The sequence below is a fragment of the Rhincodon typus genome, chromosome 6, assembly GCF_021869965.1.
Source record: "Rhincodon typus isolate 14 chromosome 6, sRhiTyp1.1, whole genome shotgun sequence".
NCBI classification, from domain to species: domain Eukaryota; kingdom Metazoa; phylum Chordata; class Chondrichthyes; order Orectolobiformes; family Rhincodontidae; genus Rhincodon; species Rhincodon typus.
This window is the reverse complement of record NC_063337.1, coordinates 63952394-63970568: the sequence shown is the minus strand read 5'-3', so window position 1 is coordinate 63970568 and position 18175 is coordinate 63952394. Positions and strand designations below refer to the sequence as shown.

General features: G+C 39.1%; 1 protein-coding gene across 2 annotated transcripts in view; it reads left to right on the top strand.

Moving 5' to 3' along the window:
* LOC125483276 (mastermind-like protein 1) overlaps positions 1-17818 on the top strand; it is a 267040-nt gene extending 249222 nt beyond the window's left edge. Inside the window, exon 2 of one of the 2 annotated variants that reach the window (XM_048597699.1) lies at positions 17759-17818. In XM_048597699.1, coding sequence (XP_048453656.1) covers positions 17759-17764 — 6 coding nt within the window. In that variant the 3' untranslated portion in view covers positions 17765-17818. Of the gene's footprint in view, positions 1-14368; positions 14467-17758 lie in introns of those variants that run through there. The other variant, XM_048597698.1, reaches the window with a different exon arrangement.
* The last annotated feature ends 357 nt before the right edge of the window (positions 17819-18175 follow it).

Genomic DNA, 18175 nt, shown 5'->3' with positions numbered 1-18175 from the left:
TGCTGCACTCAAAAGTGCAGCTGGCATGGGTGTATTCTTTCCAGCTCCTTTGCTGTAGGAAAGCACATACTAATCCTGTTAAGAGGAGACTGAATTAAGCATTCAACCAATAAGCAATGTGGGTACATGCTTTGGTATAACCCAATGGTTCTTGACCACACTCTGCTTGAAGCTGAAATAAGGTTAAATGGTATTGTTGTGATGTCACAGTACATTCAGCCATTGGTGACAGGAATCTTTATGTCACCTGTGAATTTTTGCTATCATTTTTTATGGTCACTAACAACATTATTAACATGCATGTGTTGTGTCTTGTTAGTTGAGGATTGGGCGGGCAGTTGCAAAACTGGATCAATAGTTTCATTGGTCAGTTCTCTAGTTTGTCTAAGCCTTGTGCTAGAGAAGGTGCAGAAGAAACTCATCAGGATGTTGCCTGGTCTGGAGCAATTCGGCTATGAAGAGCGACTGGATCGGCTGGTGTTGTTTTTCTCAGAGGGTAAAAAGCTGAGGAAGGAACGGATTGTGGTGTACAAAGTTATGAGGAGCATAGACAAGATAGGCAGGGAGAGGCTCTTCCCCTCAGTGGAGGGACCAATAACCAAGGGGCATGAGGTTTAAGGTAACGAACAGGAGGCTGACAGGGGATTTAGGATTTATTTTTCACCCAAATGGTTGTCGGTATCTCGAATCTTTGGCCTGAAAAGGTGGCAGAGGCGGAAAACCTTAAACGCTAAGAACTGTTTAGATGAGCACTTGACGCACCTTTGTACACAAGGCTCTGGGCCAAGTGCTGGAAAACTGATTAGAATAGATGGATGTTCAATGACCAGTGCAGATATGATGGACCGAAGGAGCTCTTTCAATGCCGTAAACTCTATGGCTATCAATGAATAAAGAAACCTGATTGGTTGAAAAATGTCTACAGTTACTTTTGAATTAAGAGTTTGTGAAAATTTTACAATTGAGACACAACTATTGAGGGAAGAATTTGTAAAGGGCAAGTATTTAATGTTAAAAACAGAATAGATAGGAAATAATTGAAGATGTCATTGAGTGAATAATCAATTTTGCGACATGCCAACTTGGAATGTACTTATCTTATGACCATAAATATATGAAGTAAACATGTTTTATAACCCAAAGAAGCTAACTTTCCTAACTAAATTTCACATTAGAAACTAAAGCCCAGCAGTTGCATATTGCATACAGGTTCTTCACTCTTGATAAATCAAGATACGGGAATTTTATTTAATAAACTAATCAGATTATTGGTACTTTCAAAGACAGTTGTGTTATTTACTGTAGTTCGCATAAGGCAGAGGAGAGATTAGATTGCTAACAAATATAAAACCTTGTAGATAAATGTGTTGTATTTCATAGAAAATATTCAATTATCAATTCAGGCAACATCTATAAAAGAGAAACTGAGATAATGTTTCGCCTTTGATGAAAAGTAACAGATTTGAAATATTTACTAAGTTTCTGCCCACAGATGCTGCATAATCTGTTGAGTACTTACAGCAGCTTATGTTTTTATTTCTGATTTCCCGTATCCAGTTTTTTTAACACTTGCATTATGTTCTAAATGACCAAACCAGTTTAATTTTAGAAGTTTGAAATGTATCTTATTTAAAAGCATTGGCAATGATGCATATATGGGTAAATATGAGGTTTCGTTCACAGCCAACTTTTAGAAACAAATGCTCCATCAGATTTACCAGGGTCTAATTTTTATGCCTTATCTACTCGAGAACTAGACACTGTTAATATCTTAATTGTTTTACTGTTGAGACGATTTAATTTGATCATCAAAAGACACTTTTTAACATCAGAGTGAAGAACATAACATAAGAACATAAGAACATAAGAACTAGGAGCAAGAGTAGGCCATCTGGCCCCTTGAGCCTGCCCCGCCATTTAATAAGATCATGGCTGATCTTTTTGAGACTCAGCTCCCACCCACTCACCATAACCCTTAATTCCTTTACTGTTCAAAAATTTATCTAGCCTTGCCTTAAAAATATTCAGCGAGGTAGCTTCAACTGCTTCACTGGGCAGGGAATTCCACAGATTCACAACCCTTTGGGTGAAGAAGTTCCTCCTGACCTCAGTCCTACATCTGCTTCCCTTTATTTTGAGGCGATGCCCTCTAGTCCTAGTTTCACCTGCTAGCGGAAACAACCTCCCTGCCTCCACCTTATCTATTCCCTTCATAATCTTGTATGTTTCTATAAGATCTCCCCTCATTCTTCTCAATTCCAATGAGTATAATCCCAGTCTACTCAGTCTGTCCTCATAATCCAACCCCCTCAACTCTGGAATCAACCGAGTGAATCTCCTGTGCACCCCCTCCAGCGCGAGTATATCTCTTCTCAAGTAAGGAGACCAAAACTGCACGCATTACTCCAGGTGCGGCCTCACCAGGACTCTACACAGCTGCAGCATAGCCTCCCTGTTTTTAAACTTCATCCCTCTAGCAATGACAGACAAAATTCCATTTGCCTTTTTAATTACCTGCTGCACCTGCAATCCTACTTTTAGTGATTCATGCACAAGGACACCCAAGTCCCTCTGCACAGCAGCATGCTGCAATTTGTTACCATTTAAAACATAGTCCATTTTGCTGTTATTCCTACCAAAATGGATGACCTCACACTTATCAACATTGTACTCCATCTGCCAGACCTTTGCCCACTCACTTAGACTATCTATATCCCTCTGCATACTTTCAGTGTCTTCTGCACACTTTGCTCTACCACTCACTTTAGTGTCATCTGCAAATTTTGACACACCACACTTAGTCCCCAACTCCAATTCATCTATGTAAATTGTAAACAATTGCGGTCCCAAAACTGATCCCTGAGGCACACCACTAGCCACTGCCCGCCAACCAGAAAAACACCCATTTACCCCTACTCTTTGCTTTCTATTGGTCAACCAATCCTCTATCCATATCAATACATTACCTGTAATACCGTGGAACTTTATCTTATATAGCAGTCTTTGGTGTGGCACCTTGTCAAATGCCTTCTGGAAATCCAGATACACCACATCCACAGGTTCCCCATTGTCCACCATGCAAGTAATGTCCTCAAAGAATTCCACCAAATTAGTTAAACATGACCTACCCTTCATGAACCCATGCTGGGTGTTTCCAATGGGACAATTTATATCCAGATGTCTTGCTATTTCTTCCTTAATGATAGATTCAAGCATTTTCCCCACTACCGAAGTTAAGCTAACTGGCCTATAGTTACCTGCTTTTCGTCTACTTCCTTTTTTAAACAGTGGCGTCACATTGGCTGTTTTCCAATCTGCGGAACCACCCCAGAGTTCAGTGAACTTTGGTAAATAATTACTAGTGCATTTGCTATTTCCCCCATCACCTCTTTTAGTACCCTGGGGTGCATTTCATCAGGGCCAGGAGACTTGTCTACCTTTAGCCCCATTAGCTTGCCCAGCACTGCCTCCTTAGTGATAATGATAGTTTCTAGGTCCTCACCTGCTATAACCTTCTTGCTATTAGTTTTCGGATGTTATTTGTGTCTTCCACTGTGAAGACCGTCACGAAATAACTGTTTAATGTCTCAGCTATTTCCTCATTCCCAGTTATTAAATTGGCCTTCTCATCCTCTAAAGGACCAATGTTTACCTTCGCCACTCTTTTACAATTTACATATTTATACAAACTTTTGCTGCCTGTTTTTATATTCTGAGTTAGTTTACTCTCATAATCTATCTTACTTTTCTTTATAACTTTTTTTGTGGCTTTCTGTTGGCCTTTAAAGATTTCCCAGTCTACTAGTTTCCCACTACTCTTTGCTTTTTTGTATGTGTTTTTTTTCAATCTGATACTTTATTTCCTTAGACATCCGTGGCTGGCTCTCTCTTTTCCTACAGTTCTTCCTTATCACTGGAAAATACTTCTGCTGAGCACTGTGAAAAATTGTTTTGAAAGTCCTCCAGTGTTCCTCAATTGACCCACCATAAAGTTTTTGCTCCCATTCTACCTTAGCTAACTCCTTCCTCATTCCATCATAGTCTCCTTTGTTTAAGCACAGGACATAGATACTGGAGTTAACCTCCTCACACTCCATCTGTATTTTAAATTCGACCATACTGTGATCGCTCCTTCTGAGAGGATCCCTAACTGTGAGATCATTAATTATTCCTGTCTCATTACACAGGACTAGATCTAGGATAGCTTGCTCCCTCGTAGGTTCCATTTAGATATTGTTCAAGGAAGGCATATAATTAGGAAACTGCTCTGTTATTCCCAGTGTCCTGCTTTGTACAGTTTATAACACATGAGGCTATCAGGGCGGAGCTTAGAAGAATGAGAGGTGACCTCATTGTGATATGCAACATTCTGTATAATTATTTCTTTGACCAGAAAATACGAAATGTAGGAAACAGTGTCATAGCAGATAATTTAGCACTGAGATGAGACAAAATTTCTCCACTGAAACAGTTACGAATCTTTGGAGTCTATCCACTAAGGGTTGTGGATGCTTTATTGTTGAATATACTTAAGGCAGGCTAGCGAGGTTTTAGTCTTTCAGGTATTCAACAGATGTGTGTTAGAAAAGTGGAGGTCAAGCCCAAAGTGATCATATAGATGGTGGAGTGAGTATAACAAGCCATATGGTGTACTCCTGTTCCTAGTCTTTGTGTCCCCTTGTGAAATCTTCATGATATCCACAAATAACACTCCATCATTCAGTTAAAGCTGCTAGAAAAGATTCTGAAGATTTAAGATTTTCCTGCTGTTCTCAACAGTATTGTGTAATGTATTTTAGATATCTTGATGTGTTGAGTAATTTACTTGCATTTTTTTTAAAAGAAATTTATTAACTGCAGAATGGATGCAAGGGTGAGATGTGAAGGTGTGTTCATACATTTTAAAGCATAACTCTGAAATGACAATGATACGTTTCCTACATTCCTGTAGCTGCAAGAATTTGTTTACACATTTTAATGCCGTCCATCCTTGAAATTCAACTTTGAAATGGATCAGTGGAACATATGCCCTTTCTTCAATGTGTTGATTGAGAAATCTGCTAATGGGTTCTTTATAGAAGACTCATAGAAGACAGAGGGTAGGAGTGGAAGGGTGTGTTTCTGAATGGAGGGCTGTGACTAGTGGCGTTCCTCAGGGATTAGTGTTGGGACCTTTGCTATTTGTAAAATATATGAATGATTTGGAGGAGAATGTAACTGGTCTGATTAGTAGGTTTGTGGATGACACACAGGTTGGTGGAATTGTGGAAAGCAATGATGCCCGTCAGAGGATACAGAAGGATATAGATCGGTTGGTGATTTGGGCAGAGAGATGGCAGATGAACTTAATGCGGAAAATGGTGGGGTAATGCATTTCGGAAGGTCTAATCCAGATGAAAAATATACAGAGGCTGGTGGGTGCCTGGAACTCACTGCCGGGGAGGTAGTGGAAGCAGATACGATAGTGACTTTTAAAGGGCGTCTTGACAAATACACAAATAGGAGGGAAGGCCAAAAGCCTTCTTTCACTGCCCTATCTACCTGTCACTCCACTTTCAGAGAACTGTGTACATGAACTCCAAGATCCCTTTGTTTCACTACACTCCTTAAGGTCCTACCATTCACTATGCAACTCCTACTTTGACTTGGCTTTCCAAAATGCAACACCTCGGACTTATCTATATTAAAATCCATTTGCTAGTTCTCAGCCCTTCCCCTGCTGATGAAGATCCTGCTGCAATTTCTGATAACCTTCCTCACTGTCCACAATACCACCTATTTTAGTGTCACCCACAAACTTGCTAATCATGCCTTGTACATTCTCATCCAAATCATTGTTATAGATAACAAACAGCAATGGGCCCAGCACCGACCCCTGAGGCACACCACTATTCACAGGCCGCCAGTCCGAAAAGCATCCATCCACTATTACTCTCTACTTCCTACTATCAATTCAATTGTGTACCCAATTTGCCAACTTTCTCTGGATTCCATGCAATCTAACCTTCCAGAACAGCCTACCACGTGGAACCTTATCTAAAGCCTTACTGAAATCCATATAGACTATGTACCGCCCTGCTGTCATCAACCTTCCTGGTTACTTAATCAAAGAACTCTAGCAAATTGTGAAGCATGATCTCCCACGCATAAAGCTGTGCCAACTACTCCTAATCAAACCCTGTTTTTCTAAATGCAGGTATATCTTATCCCTCAGAATCTTTTCAAGTAACTTAACTACGACAGATGTTAAGCTTACTGGTCTATAATTCCCAGGTTTTTCTTTGCAGCCCTTCTTGAATAATGTCACAACATTCGCTACCCTCCAGTCTTCCAGGACCTCACCCATGGCTAATGATGATGCAAATATATTAGCCAGGGCCCCCAAAATTTTTTTATTTAGCCTCTTGCAAGATTCTTGTTTAAATCTGATCAGGGCCAGGAGATTTATCCACCTTTAAACATTCTAATACTTCCAATGCTTCCTCGACACTGATATGGACTGTCCCCAAGATATCACCATTAATGTCCCCAAGTTTCCAAGTCTTCATGTCTGTCTCCACGGTAAACACAGAGGAGAAATATTCATCTCCTGCGGTTCCACACATACATGTCCATTTTGGTCCTTGAGGGGTCCTATTCTCTCTCTAGTTATTCTTTTTCCTTTAATGTACTTAAAGAATCTCTTTGGATTCACCCTAATCTTCTCAGCCGAAGCTATCTCATCCCCCCCCGCTTTTCGCCCTCCTGATTTCCTCCTTGTATCCCCTATCTACCTCCAGGGATTCCCTTGATTCCAGCTGACTGTTCCTGAGCCATGCGTCCTTTTTTCTGTTCAAAGCCTCAATATCTCTTGTCATTCAGGGTTCCCTACTCCTCCCAACCTTGTCCTTCATCCTCACAGGAACTTATAGACCTTGAATTCGAGCTCGCACACTTTTAAATTGCTGGAGGTTCCTTTGCCTGCAAACAAACTACACCAATCAACTCCTGCAAGCTCCTATCTAATTCCATCAAAATTCACCTTTCCCCAGTTTAGAACATAAACCTGTGGACCAGTTTTGTCCTTCTCCATAACTATTTAAAAATTAATAAAACTCTGGTCACTGGTCCCAAAGTGTTCCTCCACTGTCATCTCAGTCACCTGTCCTGCCCTATTCCCCAAAAGTAGGTTGAATTTTGCCCCTTCCCGAGTAGGACCCTCTACATACTGCTTGAGGAAACTTTCCTAAGCACAGTTAACAAATTCCACCCATCTAAGCCCTTAACACTATGAAACTTACTAAGTGGAGCTAGCCATTTCATGTTGCTACTATGCAGTAGCAACACAAGTAGTATTTTCTACGTAGAGAATGCTGTAGTCACGCTAAGAAGATGTCCTACCTCAAACATGAATGAGTAAAGTGCTTTATGAATTTCAGTGCTGGTGCAATACCAGATATGTAGGTCATACACCCTAACAACTGATAGCTTACATCAAACTGCATTTACATTAGGCAGAATACAGACCATGCTCAACCAGCCTGTACTTGGTGAACCTTGGAACATAATTTATAACATCAGCTGTGACATTGTAATTTGCTAGCACTGAACAATCTCAAGTGCATTAAGAATTTCTCAAATAAGCATTTTAAGATTATCAGTCAGACTTGGAATGTAGCTTGTTTATACCTGTTAGACGCTACATGTGGGGATCCTATCCTTTGGAGACAAAATGAATATGTTGAAATATTGTGCATTTTTAAAATTAACCAAATGCATAAGGGACAATAGCTCTCTGGTGCATTCCCCTTGTCAATGCTTTGACCAATCAGAGCTAACCTGTGAACAAGTTAGCACTGTTTTCTGAGATAACAAGGTGTAGAGCTGGATGAACACAGCAGGCCAAGCAGCATCAGAGGAGCAGGAAGGCTGACGTTCCGGGCCTAGACCCTTCTTCAGAAATCACTGTTTTCTAATGCTTTATAAATTGTGGCTAAGTGAAGGTCTTTGTCTTCCGTCATGTTTTTTCATGGATTCTATTATGAAAAATAAGAGGTACAGTAATTATTAATTCAGCGGTACATAATTCCATTTGTAGCTTGCACAAGGTTGAAGATTTCAGTTCAGAGATGTGGACTGCTTCTTGATTTTCTTTACTGGCTGCGAACAGAGATTATATATAATTTGGAAGAAAGTGTAAATTATCACATCATGAATTTTCCAAAGAAAGATGAGGATTCCCTAAAGTAAATAGTGAGATTCTATTCCCTCTTAGATTTTTAACTACACAGCAGATACATGTCTTCATTAAAGTTTAACTGTGTATTGAATGGATAGCAGCTGGACAAGAATCTTGGAGCTACTTCCTGCACAAATCTTACTACATTTACTAATTTACAATTGAATAGTGGTGTACTTCATGGAACTAGATAATTTTCAAAATCAGCATGACCATTCCCTTTATCCTTTGTGAAATATGGTTAATCATGCATAGATGCAATACAAGTGCAAATTATTAAAGAGAATATGAAACAAAGCGAGGCTCTTTTGTAATCAAGCCTAATGCTTGCACTTGTCATGTGCATTTTGCAGTGTTGGGACCTCTATCCAAAGTATTAAGTCTCCCAAATGGACCTCTCAGCAGCAAAAAAAATTGCAGGAAACCAAAACCCCGTGGAATATCAGGTTTCTTTCTATAGGTACTTGAATAAAATATATAGGATATATATCTGCATTTTATACGTAATATTCCCATTATTGCAACAAGAACAGTTATTTGACCATCTGTCTCAATGCCTTTCCCTTCTTTACATTGATGTTCTTCCAGCTTTTTTTTTAAAATGTAAAATAGTCAAGTAATACTGTATCAACATCAAACATGTCAAAATACTTTACATAAAGCTACAGTGATTGTTATGAGGATAAATCTGCCAGTTTCACATCTGACATGACTCTATTTTTGGTTAAGGTAATTGAATGAGGAATATTGCCTGACTACTTTGGAAAAAATGCTTTTCTCCAAATATTATTGTGCAATATTTAATGTCCACCTGCATAACTGGTTGGAACCTTGGTTAAACTTTTCATCCAATGGATAATATGAATGCAGAATTTCCCCAATGCATTAGTTAATCCAAGTAGTGATTAATATCAATGGGCATATGTTCCACAAATATTCTGTGTTTGTGTGTGAGATAGAATTAAGGATAGAGGATGTTGTTTTGATTGCAAGTTTTGTTTCAGGTTTAATAATCTTCTACTTGTATCCTTTGATTCTTCAATCACCATTTTAATGGAACAATGCTTATTAAGACATTATCCACGTCTTTCAGCATTTTGGATTTGTGTCTCAATCTTTTCTTTTCTTCTCCAGTCAAAACAAGATCAATTTTAAAAACCTTATCCCATAATACAGAGCACAAAGAAGGGAAAACTGAGACTGACTGTTGGTAAAAAGGTACTATTATCAACAGCTGATTCTGTGCATGATTATTTAGAGTCATAGAGTAATATAGCATGAAAACAGTCCCTTCAGCCCAAATTGGTCCCATGCCAACCATGGTGCCCATTCAGCTAGTTCCAATTGCCCACATTTGATCCATATCTCTCAATCCCATCCACAAGCCTATCCAAATGTTTTTTAAATGTTGCTATTGTACCTGCTTCAACCATGTTCTCTGGCAGCCCATTCCATTTATGTACCACTCTGTGTGAAGAAGTTGCCCTTCAGGTCCTTCTTAAATCTTTCCCCTCTCACCTTAAACCTATGCCCTCTAGTTTTCAATTACCCATCCCTGGGAAAAAGACTATGTGCATTCATCCTATCTATGCCCTTCATGATTTTATACACCTCAATAAGGTCACCCTCATTCTCCTATGTTCCAAGGAATAAAATCCCATCCTGGCCAACCTGTCGCTATAACTGAGGCCTACTAGTCCTGGCAACAATTTCATAAATCTTCTTTGCACACTTTCCAGTTTAACTGTGTGTTTCCTATAATAGGGTGACCAAAACTGTACACAATACTCCAAGTGCGGCCTCACAATGATTTATACAACTGGAACATAACATCCCAACTCCTATACTCAATGCCTCGACTGATGAAGGTCAGCATGCTAAATGCCTTCTTCGCCACCCTGTCCATCTGTGACACTGCTTTCAACAAACTATGTACTTGTACTCCTGGGTCCCTCTGTTCCACAATACTCCTCAGGATCTTACCATTTACTGTATAAATCCTACTTTGCTTTGACTTTACAAATTGCAACACCTCAGACTTATCTGTATTGAATTGCATTTGCCAATCCTCAGCCCACTTCCCCATCTGATCAAGATCCCTCTGTAATTTTTTAAACCTTCCTCGTCATCAATGATACCTCATAATTTTGTATCATTTGCAAACTTACTAATCATGCCTGTACATTCACGTCCAGATCATTTATGTAAATAAGAAATAACAAATGTTCAAGCACCAACCCCTGTGGCACACCACTAGCCACAGGCCACCAGTCTGAGAAACAACCTTCAACCATCACACTCTATGTGGAAACCATTGAGAATTGGTCGTGTCACTTGGTGACACGGACAAAGAAGGACACAAATATCACTGGGACAACACATCCATAATAGCACAAGCCAAACAGAGACATGCCAGGTAATTCCTGGAGGCCTGGCATTCCAACCGGAACTCTTATCAGCAAGCACGTTGAACTGGATCTGATATAGAAACCACTGAAAAACAGAACCGGAAGTAATGCCAGCTACCCCAGCAAACCGAGGCATATAAATAATAAGCAGGACAGAACACCAACGCTTCACTGGAGGCGCACTGACCATGTTTACCTAGCAGGGTGACAAAACATCTGCAATCAAACACACCAGATAGCAAGCAAGTCTGCAACCTCATCCACAACTCGAGCTACAGATCTTCTCAAAAATTTAAATGCTTTATGATCATATTTTAAGATTAATGATTCTTCTAGGTTGGATAGATTATAATCAGTTACAGAGTATTTTTTTCATTTAATCCATCAAATACAACATTGTTCAATTCTAACTGATTTAATTTGAATTCCAAAACATTGTACTCGAGATCAGCAAATATCAGTGGTAGTAATAGCATCATGGATTGTTAATGCAATTCCTTTGTGATTAAAAGTGCTATAGCAAAAATTGCTAAAAACTGTTTGGCAGGTCTGCAGTTTCTGTGAAGAGAGAAACTATGTTAACATTTTGAGTGGAATATGACTTTTCTTCTGAAGAGTTGAAGCATTAACTTTATTTTGTTTCTCCACAGATATTGGCAGGTTTGCTGAGTATTCCAGCACTTCCTGTTTGTGTTCAGGTTTCCAATGTCCCAAGTATCAGCCTTTTGCTTTGCTGTTTTTGTTTATAGCCCCCCAGTCTCCCCTAAACTTTGAAGTTGCTAATTATTGTTTCAGCACTGGGAAAAGCACAGGACAGATGGACTTTGTAAATGCACTGCAATTGGATAAAATTAATTTTAGTTTTGTTTAAAAAGAAATCAAAACTGTGGTATATTTGTCTTCATAATAGAAAACAAAATGATGTACAAGTGAGTTTGCCAAAAAGTTGTAGTTTTCATTCATTTTGCTGGAAATCAAAATAAATTCAGTTACTTCTGCAGGTGTTTCTGCCACAGGTGTGAAGCTATACAGAATCAGAAATTCTGTGCAATCATAACCAACTGAAAACCTGAGAGAAATATAAACTCTGTGGCCACAGTTTAAAATGTGTTCTGCCATGAAAAAGCAAGCCAGCTTGCAGTACATGAAATGCAACGTGACATTACCAGCTTTATGTGTACATTTCAATCAGTAGAATTTCTGATGATTGGAGAAAACAATGCATATACCTGGATTTAGATAAAGATATTACTTGCGTCTGCATGTACTTACATAAGTACAGGCACACACATGTTATCATACAGAACAGTAGGGGGTCCAAGTTTCAACCCTTACTTACTTCCAGTTAGCTATTGCCTATGCACTTGATCCCCTCTTGTTAGGAAAAGCGGAAATGAACCAGGGTTTCCATTCATTTTCACTGTTCAGATACTTCCAACAACAGAATCTTTGACAGGATGAAATCACAGGAGTATTACAAATCAAAATATGACACAGAGCCATATGAAACTGTTAGGACCAAAAGCTTTATCAAAGAGGATAATTTATGTGCTGTCTTAAAGGTGGAAAATAAGCTATGGAGGCAAAGAGCTTTAGATAGGAAAATACAGAGCTTTTAAAGGCAAGACCACCAGTGGTAGACCTATTAACTTTGGGCCATTTACGAAGTCAGGATTAGATGAGCACAGTTTTCTTTGAACATGGTGGCTCAGTAGTTAGCACTACTGCTTCAAAGTGCCAGGGACCCAGGTTTTATTCCAGCCTCAAGTGACTGTGTGGAGTTTGCACATGCTCCCGTATCTGCATGTGTTTCCTCCAGGCGCTCCGGTTTCCTCCCACAGTCAAAAGATGTACGGGTTAGGTGGTTTGGCCATGATAAATTGCCCATAGTGTCCATGTGTAGGTTAGGTGGACTAGCCATGAGGCTACGGGTGGGCCTGGGTGGAATGCTGTTCGGTGTGTCAGTGTGGACTTGATAGACTGAATGGCCACACTGAATGGATTCTATGATTGATAATGAAGTTTATGGACGGCTAAACGTGGGAAACCAGCCAGGACTGTATTCAAGTCCAGTCAATATTCAAGACACATATGAGGGTTTCAATGACAAATGAGCTGAGATAGGGTGAAATTAGGTGGTATATCAAAGTAACAATTCTGGGAATATATGGTTGGAAATTCATCTCTGGATCAAATATGATACCAAGAGTGAAAACCGTCTGGTTACTCTCGTAATTCTTCTCAAGATAGGGATGGAGTTGGTGGTGAGCAAGCAGAGTTTAGATCAAGCACTTAAAAAGACTTCAGTTTCCCAATGTTTATTTTGAGGAAAATCTGATCTCCAGCGCTGAATGTTAACAATGATGCAGGAATCCAGACATGTAGGATGGTATAGTGCTTATGTTATCAGTATACACATAAAAACTAATAGGATGTTTAATGAAGCATTATGTTTAATGATGACGGCAAGGTGAGAAATGGGAGGGGCCAAAATGAGAGCACTTCAGAGATGACAATCAGAAGAGAAACCAAAATACATGATACCTTGGCTATAATAAGATAATTAAGGATAGAATCAGTGAAGAGCCGTCCCACCCAGATGGCTGACAGTTGAGAGGTAGTAAAGTAGGATGGTGTGGTCAAACACACAGTCTGCTGACAGAAGGACAACAAAGGAATGGTTACCTTTGTCACAGTAGTCAGAATGCTATTTTTGACTTAGAGCTGTGTTCAGTAATGTGGTGGAGCAATCTGATTGGAGGGATCCAAGCACAGACTTTCAATAAAAATATTCTCCATAGATTTTGGAGGTGACAACATGTTCAAGGACTTTTACGAGGATAGGGAGGTTGGAGATATGGAGCAATTGCAAGGATTTTGAGGGGAGGGGTGATGAAGACAAATTTGAAGAAGAGAGGGACAACACCTCGAGGGAAAACTGTCAATGATAACAAATACGTGAGGATCAGGAGGGAGAGTTGGCTGGCCGACAGATTAATGGGAATAGGGTTGAGGGAACAGGAGGTAAGTGTCATGGAAAAAATGAAATGGAAGACGGTGTGTGGGAGATGAGAGAAAGTAGAGAAAGATGCAAGTAAAGGCGTAGGGCTAGAAGGAGCATTATAGGAAATATGACAAATGGGCTGATGAATTAACAAAAAGAAGGAATGTAACAAAGGGTCTTAATTAGATGGTCTCAATTTCAGTATCAAAGAAATTAATTAGCTCTTTGCATGTTCTGCTGGCTGTGGGTGAGGCAAACAGAAGGAAAGGGGTTTAAGATGTTGTTTGTAGTAGAGACAAGAAGCTGGGGATTATATTTGTATTCCAAGATAACCCAGGAGTAGTGTGTGGTTTCAACAGATTGGAGCTGAACTTGGTATTGTTTTAGGTGATCTAGCTGGTGCTGTAGGCTAAACTAGTTTTCCATCCTATCCCTTCAAATCTTCCATGGTGTCACATACATATGCAGAAATTGGGTTACCTTTCATTCTTGAATCAATTGAAGACATACAGTTTGGACACTTGTGCAACTTAATCTAGAGTTAATAGTATTGCTGTAATCAAAACCCAGTATAAAGGGCTGGATAAAAATCTGAAGCCAAAACAGAAATTGCTGGAAAATCTTAGCAGATCTGGCAGCAACTGTGGAGAGAAATCAGAGTTATGTATCGGATCCAGTAACCCTTGTTCAGAACTCAGTTTTCCACCAGTTTTTGATTTTGTGGTTGATACGTTCCAGGATATTGGATGAAGAATGAATTGAGAAAATAAAGAAGACTTGGAAGGCCCTCTCGCTCACTGGAGTCAAGCACACTGAAAGATGTACCTATACTGCTTTACAATAAAATTACATATCGATTAAGCTCAGTCTTTGTGCATCATGAAACTATTTATGGTGACTATAAAGTAATTTCCTGAAATACAGGGCTTGATCTTTCTTAACAAAATCCATTTTAAAATAGCATCTGCTATTTCTACCTGTCATTTGGTAGAGAACCTTATCAGTGCAATGATGGGATTCTTGTATTCTTGATGGAAATTTGCCACCTTTAGATATGAGCTGTATGAAAAGATGCATTCCAAATCTAAATTTGTTCTGTCAAACTACAATGTTTATCTTGCTTCGACCTTGAAGGAAGACTAGCAGAACAGCCTTTTCCATTGAGATGATACTGCTGTTTAAATTGGCAATTCTGTGCATCCAGTGTGCCACCAACCATATAATAAAGAAAACCCTGGTCCCACCATAATAAAAACAAAACCACACTTTTTCCAGGACAAGTATTTTTATGTTTACGTGGTGTTTGGTATTGTATTAACCATTAATGGAAATGTTTAAGTACATTAAAATTTGCAATGATTTTGCTAGAATGAATTTTACTGATAAAATGTAAAGAAAATAAGATCATAATTTAATCAGTAATGAGAAGCCTGGATTGCATTTCATTTACAAACATATCAATTATTGGGTGCCGCCAATGAGATATGCTGAAGAAGTTGAGAAACATTGGTTTAAATAATCAATAAATGGCTAATAATTTTAGAAATGCAGTACATTGAAAGCTAAGAAAAATCGTGAAAGGCAATGTTGTTTAGTTCATCACTTAAGACAATTATTCTTTATAAGTGTAAAAATGATTTTCAATCATATTTGCACAGTGTGCTTATTAAAGATATGGAGGAGGAGTGAATATAAAGTAAATGTGTTTATAAAGCCTCTTCTTGTCTGTTGGGATGTTGGCCATGACTGAACTCAATAACTTATCTCCCCATTACCACCTGCCTCTCTCTGTGAAAGCAGCAGTTTGAAGGTTCAGGGTGGGAAAGATCTGCAGAGACTAGGGAATGGCAGACCAAACCTCAGAGCTGTCCAAGAAGAGCAGCTCCGCTTTGTTAAAGTGGTGATGGCAAGCAAGACGGGTAGGCCTCTTGTTGGCAGCTGTCAAAAAAGAATGCTGTCAGGCAACAGCTGTGATGTAATCTGGAACAAGTGGGAACTCAAGAAGATGATCTGGAGCCTGGTGATTAAAGGCATCTTGGTGCAGATCTTGGACAACAACCTTGGGCATGAGCTCCAGACTTGGAGGATAGGCTGCAAGTCAGAGGGTCAGGTTTGGGAGAGCCTATATGTTAAAAGATTGGGCGTGGTGGGTGAACACAAGTTGAAGATTTAGAGAGCAGGAGAGGGGGCTCTAAACAGGTGCCAATCACATGGGAATCAATGTTCAAAATTATCTTGCTTAGTGAGATTACAGGCCCCATTAACTTACAAATGTTAAAGTGAAACCATGTTAAATGGAACATCTTATTGTATCAGTTAACTAGACTCATTGGCCAAGATCACTCCTGAGCTTTTTGAGTGAAATATTGAAGGAAGCCTAGTGAAGTAGCAATGAACCAATTTCTTCATTAAGAAAACTGTAAGAGGGAAGAAAACTGTAAAATTAGGTATAATAAATCTTTAAAGTGTGATTAATATTCCTGAGAGAAATAAAGTATGGTTCAAATCTAATTTAGCTTTATTTACAAATAGATCAATTTATCTAGTATTTTCATTTTAATGATCTGATTTTCCTCCTTCCACCATTACATGCTATTCATAATAGATTTCCTAACATTTCAATATATTGGACAAGAATAATCAATGAATTTATGATGTATGAAGTGATTCATAAGATAATTGCAGGCCATGTATACATGGGCCATATATGGACCATGTGTTCCATCTATTCAAAAAATGAGAGTTAATAAAAAGGGTGGAACACTATATTAATAGATTCAAAGAGGTATTTTGTCATCTGGAGGGACGATGCTAATTCAAAGGAATTTGATAATATTGTCTCTAACATTTTAGTGAAAGGATTAAGCTATCAGCTCATTTTGAAAACACAAAATGAAAGTAACCTGCTTCATAGCTGTCATCTTTACAGTCCAGAAACCTTTTGACGTTGCACTCCTCTGCACTCATGAAAAATGTAAAGAATAATATCAGGAAGCAAAAGACCTCAGCTGGAGTAAAGTCTGTTTTAAGGAAGCAGTAACATTGTGATCAAAGTTGCAAAATATTTCTGAAAAATTAATTCAACAAATATCTCTGAAGTTTATGCTAACATTTTAGTTTCCTTTGTTTAAAAATCTCTCCGTGTAAGTATTAATACTTTTCTTGTTTCATTGGAACACTGGGACCAGTGTTCTCAAAAAAGTTTGCTCTCTAGCACTCGGCATGCTGCAAAGCTACCTCTGAGAGCAGGTAATAGCAAAGTGCAGGGAAAAATTAAAAGGCACCATGTGAGGAAGTTTTTAATTGGTTAGTTGAACCTGGTAAAAATAATTTTTAACACATCTGAATGGACTTAATGTTTCAGGTCTGGTGAACTGGAGTTCTGAGGAAGAGTCACTGGATCCGAAACGTTAACTCTGATTTTCTCTTCACAGATGCTGCCAGACGTGCTGAGCTTTTCCAGCAACTTCAGTTTTTGTTCAATCAGGTATAAGTCAGGAAAGTTACATAATATTTTCCATTTGCCTGATTGGCTACAGCTGCAACAAAATTTGAGAGGTTCAACATTATCCAGAACATAGCAGTCCCTTTGATCACTCCCCAACCATTAACTTTGATATCTACTTCCTTCATCATCAGCATACCTTGTGTGCATTATGTATTACTTGCAAGCATTTACAGAAATACTTCCGAAACCGATGATATGTACCAACAAGTAGTGCAAGGACAACAGGTGCATTCAAACTCCGTTACATCCAACATCTCCAAGACGTACTCCATATTAACCAGATAAATATTGTATCATTATTGCTGGGCTAAAATGCTGGAACACCTCACTTACTCACCTTCAGATGGACCAATAAAGATCCAATAATGATTGTTTTGACAGCAATATCTATTTCCCAAGAATTAATTAAGGAAAGTGCTCACCATTCTTCTTAGAGCATTGTGGTTAAGGCTTGATGAAATTATTGTTAAGTATCCACTCATGGCAATATATTGAATGATAAACTTCAATGGAGAAATTCCTTTCCTTTGATGGATTGAACTCTGCATATTTTTCACCATAATTTGCATTGGTGGATAAGCTGGGAATTATTGCCCACTCTATTTTTTGTATTTCTTCAGGGGTAATGGGCGTCACTGACTGGGCACATACCTGATTGCCTTGAACATCTGGTGGTGAGCTGCCTTCTTGAACTACTGCAGTTGATATGGTGACCCATAGTGTCATTAGGGAAGAAATTCCATGATTTTGGCCAGTGATGGAACGGTGAGATATTTTCAGATCAAGATAGTGCATGGCTTGCAAGGGAACTTGCAGGGTGTTGTGTTCCCATACATCTACTGCCCTTGTCCTTCTGGATGGTAATGGTTGTGGGTTTGGAAGGTGCTCTCTAAAGCGCCTTGGAGGATTGCTGCAGCACATGTTGTGGATGATATACATTGCTGCCTCTGTGTATCGGTGGTGAAGGGAGTGAATATTTAAAGTGATGGATGGAGTGTAACTCAAGCAGGCTGCTTTGTCCCAGGCAGTGTCAAGCA